This window comes from Pelobates fuscus, chromosome 1, assembly GCF_036172605.1.
Source record: "Pelobates fuscus isolate aPelFus1 chromosome 1, aPelFus1.pri, whole genome shotgun sequence".
Lineage (NCBI taxonomy): Eukaryota > Metazoa > Chordata > Amphibia > Anura > Pelobatidae > Pelobates > Pelobates fuscus.
The window spans coordinates 278,071,402-278,086,179 of record NC_086317.1 but is presented as its reverse complement, the minus strand read 5'-3'; the positions used below and the strand labels follow the sequence as shown (position 1 = coordinate 278,086,179).

General features: G+C 41.1%; 1 protein-coding gene across 5 annotated transcripts in view; it reads left to right on the top strand.

Moving 5' to 3' along the window:
• The first annotated feature begins 380 nt into the window (after positions 1–380).
• The window catches only part of GTF2I (general transcription factor IIi), an 82,411-nt gene continuing 68,013 nt past the window's right edge, over positions 381–14,778 (top strand). For all 5 annotated transcript variants that reach the window (XM_063457402.1, XM_063457406.1, XM_063457405.1 and 2 more), the window contains exons 1-5: positions 381–517; positions 10,111–10,211; positions 10,624–10,762; positions 11,916–12,041; positions 12,709–12,892. In XM_063457402.1, coding sequence (XP_063313472.1) covers positions 10,116–10,211; positions 10,624–10,762; positions 11,916–12,041; positions 12,709–12,892 — 545 coding nt within the window. In that variant the 5' untranslated portion in view covers positions 381–517; positions 10,111–10,115. The remainder of the gene's footprint in view (positions 518–10,110; positions 10,212–10,623; positions 10,763–11,915; positions 12,042–12,708; positions 12,893–14,778) is intronic.

Here is a 14,778-nt window from a genome sequence, read left to right as displayed (position 1 = left end):
CAGAGAGGCAGGCAGGGGGCCATGCAGTAAAATGGCAGTGCAGGCTATTACCCACACAGCCATGTTACAGGCTCTGCCTGAGCACTGAGAGGCCGCTGCAGTCCCAGCTGCTTTGTTCTTCTGAACAGTACGTCGCATCGCCAGCAGAGGGTGCTGGGATATGTAGTCCAGTCACGGCTCGTTCCCCGCAGCTTTACCTGTAGACGACACTACTTTGGAACAGCAACTCCCAGCGTGCCGTGCGGCGCCGGAGCATGCGCTGATTGTTATCGCAGTGGAGAGCGAGGAGAGAAGTGAAAAAATAGAGAAATAAACGAAGAAGCCCGTGTGCATAGTGCGGCTACGGCAGGGCTCGGTGTTACGGGAGCTCCGCGGGAGAGCTCGGGGTGCCTGCAAGCTGTATATACTTGTGACTCGGGTCGGGTGGCAGAGGAAGCCACATTGCTGGTGAGCGGGTGTCGGCATCCCAGGCTGCCCTGAGCTATCTTCGGCATCTCTACCGCACTCCATTTACTCGGTAAGAGTTAGAGGCACCCGGGATCCGCATAGGGAGCACGGTGGCAGAACTACTCAGGTTTATTATAATTAACTCGGGTTATAGGAGCAATAATACCATGCAGACCATGGAGGCCCTGGGCCCTATATTTTGCTTTCATTGATCTGCTGGCTCCTCGGGGGCGGGGTTTAACATAACCGTGACGTCACCACGAAGACTAATGCGGAAACAACTTTGTCAGAAACCTTAACAGCTGAAACCTTTTATCTCTCTCTTTTTTTAAATTTTATAATCTGTGAACCTCTCATTTAAAAAATATATATATATATTTTTCATATGGTTGGTATGTTGGCTGAGGTGCCATTTCTCCAGTGCACTTCGGGTTCTAAAGGGTGTTTGTATACAGTTATTTTGGGCTGCTATTGCCGCACAATAAATATGACATGAATGAGTGTACTATTTTTTATTCAATACAGGGACAATCCAGATTGGAGTTGAATATATATATTTATATATTTTATTCAATATGTTAATAGTGCTTTAAAATATATGCAAAAATAAGTTTTAAAATAAGACCACTAATTTTCTAATCGGGAAGATAGAAAGATTATATGGACATTAACCCCTTAAGGACACATGACGTGTGTGACACGTCATTATTCCATTTTATTCCAGAAGTTTGGTCCTTAAGGGGTTAAAGGCACCCAGACCACTACATATTACTGTGGTCTGGGTGCAATGTCTCTGTCCCCCTTAGTCTTGCAATGTAAAACATTGCAGTATTAGAGAGCCATTAGTGATGCTTCCAAGAGTTTCACAGAGCTTGACTATGTGAAACGATACTGAATGTCCTTACACTCAGCCTGCGGTCATCCTGCATCCGAGAAAACCCCATGGGAAAGCTTTAAGGAAAAGCTTTTCTGTGGGGAAGTCGAAATGTGCGCCGGGCTAACCACGCGTGCACATAAGGTGCCCCAACCTAGCGGATGTAGTAAGAGGTTGACACTTGACCCAGTTCAAAGGTACCTTTAATTGGAATCAGGTAAGTGATTAAAGGGGGGGGGAGGGAGAGGGGAGGCAGTGGAACACGTTAGTGTTAGGTATACCTCTTTGTATTCCTAGCACTAAAGTTTTACTTTAATCAATCGTTCAGGAGAAGTAGGTTTGTGATTATGAGCCAATAAGTAGAAAAAAAATCATTCCACTCATTCATTCATAGATACTACTCTTGCCCTTCTGATAAGATGAGTAAGTACCAATGTTTGGAAGAATGTATTGGTTGTAAAGGTAAATTTGATTGTGACCATGTGCACCACCTTTCTAAAATGTTAGGTGACCTTTCCACCAGTTGTGTCCAAGGGTTCAAAGTTCTATTACTTCATTGCCAACAATATGATTTTTTTTTTTTTTTTTAAATTCTTTATTTTTGTCGTGCAAGTGTGTACAAACAAGCTTCATATGCCACAACAGCACTATCAAGCATAGTGTGATAAACATAGAATATCAGTAACATGGCATTAGTTGGGATTGCACATTTTTTTTTTTTGTATGAGAACAAACGAATATCAATATTAGTTATAATTGGACGAGGATTAGACGATGGAGAAAACATAACATATTATAAAAAACAAGCGTTGTCTTGACAATTATAAATGAACAGGTTTAGATAGCCCCACGCCTGTAGCGCATTCCAGGCAATCAAAATTTGCAACTGCAGCGTATGAGCAGGCTATAGCACTTGTAACCTGTTGGCAGGCCCTTCCATTAAGATAAAACTGCACCATTATAAAAAATGGGTTAATGAGACTAGCGTTATGGCGTACATATTGCATTGTAAGAGACATAGTGATGGGCCTGTTCATATGTACATTTCTAGTGGTCTATCTTGGCTAACAGATTGCTGAGATTTGGTATCAGTATATCAAATACTAATTGGCAATGCACATAATGTTAAGCTGCGTAGCTGAGGCAGTGCTAGGAAAGATAAATCAAAAAAAAAAAAAAGGAAAGGACTTAATAAAAACTTTGCGTAGCTGCAGTAAAGAGTCCTCGGCAAACAGGGATTATACATGACATCTGACAATAGAGAACAGGTGTCCCAGTAAGACGCTGAGTAGTCGTCAGACACAGGTTGCCAGATTATACGGGTACTCAGCCGATTCCAGCTTTCAAGGCCCGTAGCCTGGTGGCAGGGATCTGTCTGTTTGGCGGCGGTGAGATGCTCCTCCTGTCGGCGGCCTGGTCTAGTTCCTGCTCCACTTTGCAAATAAATAAACCTTGTTGGGGTTGTGCTGGTCCCTGCCTCGGACACCCATGTCGTCGAGTAACCGCGTGGTGAGCTTGTGGGCTTGCTGAGTGTCGTTGAGAGGAATCAGCAGGCAGAGGTACAGGTGCCTTCATGGTAGGGGGCGCCTCTGGCTTGCTCGCGTTGCGGGCAGTCGGTGTTCGTTTCACCACCCTGTATGAGTTGGGTGTCTGTTTACGTCTCCGCCATCTTCTCGCATTTTTGCGCCTCCCCTGGGGTGCAGTTGGGCTTTGCGGGTCGGGCGGTGGGTGGCATGTCGCATGATATGAGGTGTGCGGCGGCAAAGTCCCCCGTCCCATGTTCAAGCTTGAGCCAGAAGTTGGCAAATATTATATCCAGGCTTGATAGGGGGGCTTGTTGTGCTTCATGCCCGTTCGCGGGTCCTGCGGTCTCCGCCATTTTGGGTCGGTCCCGCAGCCCACTGATGTGTTCCTTGCTCGTTTTTGCCACTGCTGAAAAGGTTGCAAATAATGGACCGGGATGACCCCCACCGGTCCGGGGGGGGGGGGGATGTTGGGTACCCGGTCGTGACAATCGGCTCCCAGGCTGCTCCAGGCTGAGAGCTCGGCCGCTGCTCCCGTCCAGTGCACACCCGGCCGCATGTCTTCACGGGTGTAGCCTGCTGTCTGTCTGCTGTTCACGGGCCGCATTACCGGTTTACCGTGTGCAGTGAATCGCTTAGGGTCAGTTTATGCAGTTTTTTGTGGTTCAGTTATGCCTATTTTAGCCGTTTTAGCTTAGTTCAGGAGGGAGCTGCAGCTAGGCACGTCTTCCCTCCATGACAGTCAGGCCCCGCCCCCAACAATATGATTTTTGACAAGGGCTCGACAAATACAGGTGCCATGGTGACTAGGATTTTTATCCTGGCCCCTGGGCTTTGTCAGTCCGTATAGCTCCCGAGATGGCCGGCTGACTGTGAGTAGAGGTGGGCGGGCGGTCGATCGACGGTGGATGCAGGTCGCCGGCTGCCTTGGAAGAGCATGGGCGGGTAAGCAGGCTGGCGGCTCACGGACAACTGAGACGGGTGGGGAGGGAACTCTTATCTCCCTTCTCTGCTCCCTAGCACGATCTCCAGCGATGCCGGGAGCCGGAATATGACGTCACTACTGCCTCTGCATCACTTAACAGTGCTTTAGGGAGCAGAGCATGGAGATGACAGCAGCCACACTGGACCCCAGGGAAAGCCGAATCATTCCAGCTCTCCCAAAGCTAGGGAAGCTGGGTGGTCACTGTGGGACCTCGCCACTGGTTTTTGGAGGGGACTGATTTTGGAGAGGACTCATGACTTGGGATTATAGCCCCTAGGAGATTGGGCACTTTAAAAACAGCATTTGGGGCTTATGGACTTCTATTGAACTGTGTATGGCCCTTGTTAAACTTAAACCCCATGGCGATTTTATTCTGTTCGTGGGATCTGAGCGCTGTTCGGATATATTGAGCGCTCAGATCCAAGCTATCTGGTGATAGGTTGAATGTGGGGGTTCTGTTCAGTATGATAGGAATTATGTGTTTTTTACTGTTGTTGTAAATAGAGATATTTTCTGTATGCTGGAGATATTTGGCTTACCACACCCAAGCCATGCTTGCAGTTGGTCAAAAAGGGATTTCCAAATAACTTTTGAACCACTGGACCAATTAATATGATTTTGACATACGTTTGTATTTGGAGTATGCTGATTCTGAAAATGTAATGTGAATGTGATGTATTGTGATGTAAAATTGTGTATCTTCCTGCCTGTGATAATTACGTTAGCCCATTGTGTTCAGTAATTATATCACAGGCAGAGGGGAGTATTTTGTGTGTAATTGCTGGGAGTGTCTGAGTGTATTGTACATATTGATTGGTTGTTCTGCAAAAATCTCTGTGGGCAGTACTAAAATGTACATAAAAGCAGAGTGTTGGATTAAAGCTTCAGTTCTACTTCACCCTCAATTTGGAGTGCCGTCTCTTATTGGGGGAATATGCTACAAGGGATTGCTATGCTAGTCATACTCTCTTGCTATAATCACTACTAAGCTCTTGTAGGAGCTTGTTCCTGTTTTGCACTCTGAAGGAGTCTACGGATGTTATGGTGTCGGCTGCAGTGCTTGGAGCCCTCAGGAAGCGCTAGGAGCATCCTTCAATGGAGGTATCCAGTCGGGGTGCCAGGTGATCTGTTACAGTCACATTATAATAAAAAAAGAAAATTGAGTGTGTGAGAAAATGTGTGTGATTTGTTGGTGTCATTATGTGTCTGTTAATATGTGTGTCTGTCACGGAGTGTGTCTGTCAGTTTGTGTCTGTTTAGGTTACCGGCCCAATCTCCAATCACATGGGAAAGGATATTTCTCTCACCTATTTCCCCACGCCGTGCAGGTCCCGCCGCAGCTGTCCCCGCCATCCACGGCTAAGATCATCACTCTTGATCTCAGCCAATCCAATGCATTCCCATAGGATTACATTGAGAGGCTATTGCGCATGTGTGGCAAAACAAATTTGTCAAGCCCAATTCTAGACAACTTGCCGTCTTGGCTAATCTGTTATTTATATTATACCAATGAATTTGCAATGCATAGCAGGATTTTTAATATCTGGTACAAAGATTTTTTCACTTTCTAAACAAAGATGAATGTCCCTTTTCCCAGTACCAGGTAATCCTAATTCCTGTGTGGAAGTTATTGAATTATTTTAGAACAAAGAGACCAAGAGAAGGAGCGCATGTAATGTTATATCGGTTTTAAATGTGTAAAAAAACTAGTTTGATCCCTACTAGTAAGAATAGAGAGAAAATATGTTTGGGTTTGTTCTAAAGAGTTGCGATGTAAATGTGTTCTGAATGAAAATGTAGATGTTTTGGCAGGCACAATATAGATAAATATGTTCAAGTAATGCTGTAGGGAATCCTGGATTATGTCTATAATTAATAAGAGATGCATGTATATACTTTCTGTGGTTTTTAACTAAATTCAGATTTTTTTGGGGGGGAATTAAGTATGAATTATAAAACGTAAACTGATAAAGCCAGGGTGTAACTTTTAGGTGAAATTGTGATTTAAAAAAATTAAAAATATTTTTTTTTTTTCTCCAAATCAGCTAGCCTCGAATTTGACATTCAGATTTATTTTGGTAAAATTCCAGTTTTAGTTAATAATCCTATTTTGTCCAGTTCAGAAAGACACCGTCAATATTTTATAGTTGTTGGTATAGTGGGATTAATTGAGGAAAGAGTAGGAGATTATTATTTTCTAACTCAAGCCATTGCTGGTGCTATGAAAAATAACATTCTGTAACAGTTGTTTAAAGGTCAAAAAGCATGCCAGAATCCTGCTCCTGCTTTGGTGTGAATGAATTAGAATCTAATTTTTATTCCATTACAAAATGACAAGTTCTGTAATCAAAGTGGGACTCATAATATATTAATGGAAAAAAAAATGTATACTTTGGAACATGGCTATAATCAAACCTTTGCACCCAGAGACTTCCGTTCCCATAATATGATTGAGATGAAGTTGTTTTGGGGTGGAAGTATTACTTTTAAACATTCATGACAAGATTTATCAAAGATGCTGATTTTTAGCGTTGTTCATACACCCCAAGCACTATACAGAAAGCTGGAGTGGTTATGGTTCGAGTGCCTTGCCCCTCCTCCCCCAATTGTGAGTAGTCTTACCTGGGGTGGGATCTGCTGGGTGCCTCTCTTCGCCTCCTCTATCATATCTGAGAGCTGGATGTTCCTAATCAGCTTCTTCTCTTAGCTGTATTTAGTTATGTTGCTACACTGTATTTTAAAGTATTATAATTCAATAGCAGTTTTATAAAATATATGGTTTCACAGACATTTTCTCCTATTGGGATTTGAGTATATACTGAATTTGAATTCTGGTTTAAAGCCTGCTTGATATAAGGACATTTACTAAATTTGGGTTTACACTTCTGACCATTTTTGATATGCATATTTAGATTTTGTGTCTGTGCTTAAAACAGATATGCTTTGTTCAAATAGCAGATGGAAATAGCTACCCTCGTAGAATACAAAAGTGTATTATGACTGGAGTCTAGTATGTGTGACCGCTCATAAATGTGCTGTGTGACAGAACCGCAGTTCTGCCACTATTCAGAGACATTCACTCCAATTTTGCACTTAAGTGCTAAAGTCTCACTCCCTAGTTTTCCCCCTGTCCTTCACCAGGCACAGCCCTGAAGAACGCCCTCACTCCAGCCCCCCAGGTGACAGAGTCTCCTAGCGGTCACTCTGGCTGGCTGCATGGAACTCTCCATTGGATGTGAAATCAGCCTTGGCCGGCTGAGACTTTAACTGAGTCTCGGTGTCGATTCAACACTGTGAGTACGACAAGCACTCTTTTGACTGAAGGAGGTAGAGTTAAAGCGCTATCCAGGGATATAAGACATGTTGGAGTTATTTGTATCATTCTGCATGTTTTGAGGTATATTGTAATGGCAACCTGATGTCTGGGGGATAATTAGCTTAGCGATTAGATATAGTTATCTCCCAGGCGCCAGGATGGGATTTACATTATTCAAGTTATGGACCTCCTGTTGGTGTCATGTGTATAAAAGTGTGCCTTGTTCTCAATAAACCAGTTCATGGACCTCATGTTGGTTTATAAAAGTGTGCCTTGCTCTCAATAAACCAGTTTATATTCAGACAACTCTAAGTACTGGCTAGTGTTTGGGTGAGACAGCTATAATCATTCTGGGTCTCCAGTGCTTAAAGGACCACTCTAGTGCCAGGAAAACATACTCGTTTTCCTGGCACTAGAGTGCCCTGAGGGTGCCCCCACCCTCAGGGACCCACTCCCGCCGGGCTCTGGGGGGAGGAAGGGGTTAAACTTACCTCTTTCTCCAGCGCCGGGCGGGGAGCTTTCCTCCTCCTCTCCTTCTTCCTTGCAACGTCATCGGCTGAATGCGCATGCGCGGCAGGAGCCGCGCTCGCATTCAGCCGGTCGCATAGGAAAGCATTTACAATGCTTTCCTATGGACGCTTGCGTGCTCTCACTGTGATTTTCACAGTGAGAAGCACGCAAGCGCCTCTAGCGGCTGTCAATGAGACAGCCACTAGAGGTTTTGGAGGCTGGATTAACCCTCAGTATAAACATAGCAGTTTCTGTGTAACTGCTATGTTTATAAAAAAAAAAAGGGTTAATCCTAGAGGGACCTGGCACCCAGACCACCTCATTAAGCTGAAGTGGTCTGGGTGCCTAGAGTGGTCCTTTAACCCCTTAAGGACCAAACTTCTGGAATAAAAGGGAATCATGACATGTCACACATGTCATGTGTCCTTAAGGGGTTAAAGAGAGAGAGACCCTTGAGGGAGAAACTCGAGCTGAGTGCTGAGCTCCATCATATGCTGATTTCTATAGACAATTTGGTATATAAACAATATTTTTTAACCCCTTAAGGACCAAACTTCTGGAATAAAAGGGAATCATGACATGTCACACATGTCATGTGTCCTTAAGGGGTTAAACATTCTAGTATTTGTAATAGATATGAATTTTGCATTTAAGAGTGTAATGTATAATTGAGTACTGAAGAGATTAAAAGTAAATCTAGCATGAGACAAAGTTTATACATTGTAAGAAATGTGTTTTGTATTTTGTTTGCTCTGTTGCTAAAGTGGATGGAGAGGAACATTTGTAGGTCACACTCTGCATCACTGTCCCTTGTGTCTAGTGGTTAATAACTTTGCTCCGCATTCTGCAGCAGATGCTGCTTCAGGAATCTCCTTAATTTCTCAGTTGGCGTCCTGATTGAGCGTGTGTGCGCAGGGAGAGTATGACCTCTTATTACTAGAAATATATTTGTTGAATGCATATATAGTATTGCGGTATAGACACTTTGAATGTGCCTACAATTGACCTAAATATTAACCCCTTAAGGACCAAACTTCTGGAATAATAGGGAATCATGACATGTCACACTTGTCATGTGTCCTTCAGGGGTTAAAGGGGCATTCTAAGCACCAAATCTAGTATATATTAATGTGCGATCCCTAAGAATTTTTTTTTTTTTTACCGGTAAATTAAAATCACTGTTGCTATAAGTTTTGTCCATTTTTCCCCCTCAACATCAGGAACTACTATTTCCTCTTCTGTGTGCACCCGTTTTAGGTCTTGTCTCCATGGGTACAACCATATTCACAAAACTGTGAACGAGGTTGTTATTACACAGATAGATTTGATAGATTTCACTTTTGGCTAACTGACCCTTTGATTGTTCTTCTGTTGTTGAAATATAAATATGTTTCCGTTTTTTAACTTTAAAAGTTACTGCACTTTAAAGTGGCTCTTTCATCTCAAACTTTTATTTCTCCTATTGTTTCCTCTTCATTTCTTCTTTCAGTCTGTTCTTATTTTCTTAATTTCTCATCTATTTCTCATTAAAACATAAGAAATAGACTATTTTGTCTTATGTATTTTCCTACACTTGGCAATTGTGTCAAAAGGGTGGAGCCTAAAGGGACACTATAGGCACCCACACCACTTCAGCACATTAAAGTTGCCTGGGAGCATATTACCAGGTCCCTTAACCCTGCAACGCTAATTATTATTAAAACTGCAATAATTAGCTTTGCAGGGTAATTTTACCTCTAGTGGCTGTCTATCAGACGATCACTAGAGGGACTTCCTTGTCGTTCGGTGACTTTTGGTCGCCTGACGCTGGATGTCCTCACTATATGCATGAGAACATCCAGCATCACTGCTGGAATCCCCATAGGAAAGCATTGTATAATTCTTAGCTATGGGCGAATCCTAATGCGAGCGCGGCTATTGCCGTGCATGCGCATTAGTTCTCCTCCAGGAGGAGCAAAGGCGAACCCTGAGCCAGCGCTGAGACATCGGCGCTGGACTAAGGTAAGGGACAGAAGAGGTATTTAGCCCCTTTTGCACCACGTGAAAGTGAGGGGGACACTATATTTTCCCTTTAAGGCAAGGTCCACTTCCTTTGTCAAGCTAACAAAGGGTAAAGCTTGCTTTAAGCTCCACGCTTTGCCAAGATTGCCAAGTGTAGGAAAAATACTTAAGCCAAAGAAGTCCATACTTTGTCCTTTTGTTTTAAAGAGAAAAAGATTAGAAATCAGAAAAATAGGAACATATTCTGAAAGAGGAAGAGAAGAGGAAACGATAATAGAATGCCAAGTTTGAAGTGTGAGAATAATAATTTGTAAACATTGGATAAAGTAACATTGCATTTTGTTGGATTTTATATGTGAGATGCTATTTGGAAAGTTGAAGATATACTACTCTGCTCCAGATTATTATTCTTTCTTCCTTATTTAATGCATTTTTGCTTTTTTTTTTTCTGCAGGAAAGATGTCTCAATTCACACTGCCTGTTCTACCAGTGCTCAATGACTCATCTGAGAGCAACGAAGCTATTAAATGTTTTATGTCTGCATTAGAATCAATGGTAAAAAAAAATAATGCTGTCCAAACACTGTATTCATAAGACTTAATTCTTTTTTTAATGTACTTTTACAAAATGTAACATATATTCATCTTTATAGAAACATTCCCCTTGATATATTGTCTTCCACATCACCGTGTGTGTGTAACTTCTCTCCAATTGGCAATGCCATCACCATAGCCAACAGTCTATGGCAATAATATACCTTAAAATGCATTGATATTCACTCATGATATACAACTGGCAAGTCTAGGTATCTTCTAGGACTGATTTGGCAAACCACAATGTTTGGTTTTGGAGAACTGAGATACTTTGTGTGCTGAATGCCCTATATAGAGAAAGGTATGATCTTATAAATACTGACGGGTGTTAAATAATTTGTTGGTATGTTTTTTTTTTTTCCCTTTTTATTCAGTGTAAAGAGTTTGCCAAGGTCAAAGCTGAAGTAGCTTGTATTGCTGTGTATGACTCAGAAGCACTAGTTTTTGGCAGCAACAGAGGAAGAGCCTTTCTAGATGCAAGAAAGGATTTGCAGAAAGATTTTATACAGTATTGTAAGTCACTTGCATTTTTAAATAATTTAATATGGGGGATCTCCTCAGGTGTTCCTTTGATATATTGCTGGTAAGCACAGTTAGACTTTTTAAAGGGGCACAGCGGAATAGACAGGCACTTGGTTAACCAGGAAGAAAATGACACAGTGATAGTATGCTTATCAATATCTATAAATGTATCTAATCTTCACACCATTCCCTGTTTACCTGTGGTAGAGATGGCATCTGGTTTCACTATGGGAATAAGGCAGGGCGGTGGAGTCAGTGTTATGCTCTGGGCAATGTTCTGCTGGGAAACCTTGGGTCCTGGTATGAATGTAGATGTTACTTTGACATGTACCATCTACCTAGAGACTGTTGAAGACCACATGTCCCTTCATGACACTGCAAAAATTGTTAGGAACATGATAAAGAGGTGTTTACTTGGCTTCCCCAGATCGCTCTATTGAACATCAGTAGGATGTGCTGGGGCAGCAAATCTGATCATGAAGGCCACACCTTGCAAATTGCAAGACTTTAAGGATTTGCTTCTAATGTTTTGGTGCCAGATACCACAGGACATGTTCAGAGGTCTTGCGGAGTCCATGCCTCAACATATCAGAGCTCTTTTGTCAGCAAAAGAAGGGACGCCACATGATATTAGGCAGGTGGTTTTAATTTTGTGGATGATCAGTGTATGTTTTTTTTTATCAGAACCCACAGCTGAATGTGCTCACTATTTCAATAGGTATCCAGTGATTAGGAAAGGCAGACCATACATGACAGGCCCATGATTTGTACCCATAATAAGTTGTTTCCCATGATTGTAGAGCCTTTCTTAGTGCAGTGGAGGCTCGTTTGACACTTCTACAGTTTTTTTTTGTGCAGATTTTATTACATTATCAATCAAATTAGCAGAATGCATCACTTATTTTACAAATGATCACTGATATAATGTCATTTACAGAATATAGGTCCGGTTAGGGCCTTATGAACCGCTGCTAAATACTGACTAGTACTATAGTAGTATTTGACCATAGAAAATGTGCAGCAATTTCAGTATTAAAATATATTTATTTTTTACACCTGTGGTACAATTTAAGATATGTTGTTTATGTAACTTTTAATTCTGGTCAGGTTTAAAAAATGTATTTTAACTGGACATATTTTGCAGGTAACGTGGAGGAAAATACTTTTACCGAAGCTATTGTTATTAAGACTTCAAGAGCAGAAGCAGCAGCAGATTGTGATATTGAGTCTTTACGGAAGTCAGTTGAGGATTTGTTCTGCATTTGCTATGGTACATTTTAGTTTCTTTCATATTCTTTTGTTATTCTTTATAATGTGTTTAACACCTGTTTCCAAGTAAACTGTGCAATGGTATTTTCTGTGTTTTCTACATTAAATTGGATGTAGTATCTTCCATTTTCATTATGTTGCCAAATACATGTTTCCTGCAAACAAAAAGCAGAAACTTCTTGCACCATAGCTTTACCCTCTTGTCTACCACTTCCAGAAAGGAACTAAAGACTTAGCAGCAGGCAATTCACAGTTTTGCATTTCTCATAAAATTCTGTATTTTATAATTGAAGCAAATGAGTAGGTTATGTGCAAGAAAATGCCAGAGTAGAGCATGCCCAAGATTAGTTTTTTCTTCTTTTCATGTGATTGAGAATTCACATCTGCTCAACAATTATTCTGTTTAAAGCAGTAAGGGTGAGGTGGACTGTGGTGGTCCAAGCACTGCAAGAGATTCTTGTATCATTTAGGATTTTTACTTTATTCTTAAGCAGTTTGAATTGCAGCGTATTCCCCTAGTGTTCCTTCAATCTAATGGCACTATAGTGGTACGAGGGGTACATAGTATGCCCACCTGTTTAATGTTATAATATTGCTTAAACCCCTGTTGGCAACTAAGGCAAAAATATTGTACATTTTATTTTATTTTTTGCATCTTACCTTGACAGGGAAAGCTCTTGGAAAAGCAACACCAGTGCCTGTGCCCTATGACAAGATGTCAAATGATCCAACCGCGGTTACAGTCTGTGGGCTCCCAAAGGGAATGGGAGTTGTAGATCCATCAAAATATAGCCTTCACTCTTTGAAGCAGATTATGGACAATAAATCTCAGCTGTGTTTTACTATTAAAAGGTAAATTAACACACCTTAATCCATGTAATGCAACATAAACAACATTTGCTTAGGCATCTGTTCATACGAATATTCTTGTAGCCCTCATGTTTCATTTACTTTTGTTAAATAACTGATCTATTTTCTACTTAATGTTGACTAGGCCTGCACAACCTGCAGCCCCCCAGATGTTTTGAACTACAACGCCCATGAGTCTTTGAATAAAATAGCCAACACCCATAATTGTTTGAATGAAACAGCCATGGAATCATGGGAGTTGTAATTCAAAACATCTGGGGGCCACAGGATGTGCAGGCCTGATGTAGACTATGACAGTGTCTCCTCTGAGGTAAAAGTATGTAGTACAAAGAATGAAAGGGACTCCATATGCACCAAAACAACTTGGGCTTAATGAAGCAGTTTTGATGTATAGGTCATATCCTTGCAGTCTCACTGCTTAATTCTCTGCTATTTCGGAGTTAAATCCCTTTGTTTATACAGCCTTAGCCACATCTCCCTGCATGGGACTTGTACAGCCTTCCTAAAGAATTCCTGTAAAGAGTCATTCATTTTTACACTTCCTTTATTGCAAATTCAATTTAATTCAGAATGCGTTCTGTACTGCTCTGTTAATAGCCTTCAAGACCCTGCACCCTTCCACACCATGCCTCCTGTGTTCATACGTTAAATTTACACAGCAGGATATAAAAAACTTCTGAAGCAAGTTAAAGTCTAATTTGAAAATGAAATATGTTTTTTTTATGCAGGTTGTGCCAGTCACAGCCAAGCGAGCAGTAGCTAGGGCAGCAGAGAATAGAACAGTGAGACTGCAGAGACATGATCTATACACCAAAACGTTTAACCAAAAGCTAGGTATTTTGGTGCCCATAGTGTCCCTTTGAGGTATTCAAACACAGGACCACTTAAGCTGCATACTTATTTGGTATGCATTAAAATTTGTCTGTTGGTTGTGCTTTTTTTATTTTAAATACTTTATTTATTTGCATTAAACACAAAGATATTCTGGAGTTCAATGTATATTAACTAAGGCCCCTGATTCCATGCACATGTCTTGAGAATGAATGTGTGTGCAGAGAATTATGGGAAAATAACGTGGAGTGTGAGGGGGGGATTTATGTTGTGGTGCCTTGACCTGGAATCGTAGCAGATTTTTTAATTTTTTGTTTGTTCCTGCACTAGGCAACTCAACCACACTAATACCTTTATATAAAAGATGAAAGAATGGAAAATAAAATATCACTGTGACATGAGTGTATAATATTCCATTATTGCTTAAGGCTCACATTAAGCCTGATCAGTATGTTTTTAGGCTGTTCTGCTTTCTACACAACCTGCTACAGTACATTGATGTGAATAATGTCAGTTGCTAAATATGAAATAAGTGTTCTGTTTCTAATTTTGGTATAAAGGCCGAATCAAGCAGAGCACCCAGGAAGGAATTCACACAGTGAAGGCAGCTTTTTTTCCTTTACTTTACGCTTTTCCTTCACCGTTATTGTATTAACTTACCAAATTTGAGGAATTCAATGTGTTAGATTTTTTTATTGAGCCATTAGTGCTACTTTAGCAGAACAAAGAAATATGAACTGTCATGTGTAATTAAATGCTCAAAAAGATAATTATTTATATATAAAATCATTATTATACATTTTTTTAATTTTAAGTAATGACTGGCCACAATGTATATTGTGTGGATAACAATTCAAAACCCCCACAAATATGGAGCATCTGGACATGTTATACAGCCCTAAAATATTCTCAAATGCATCTTTTATGAAAACGCCAAAGCCCCATGTGCATTAAAGTGTTCTGTGTTGTTAAATTCAATAAATAACCAGATACTTGATTGTCTGTCATTTACAAAACATTTCTCTGCACATGTGAGC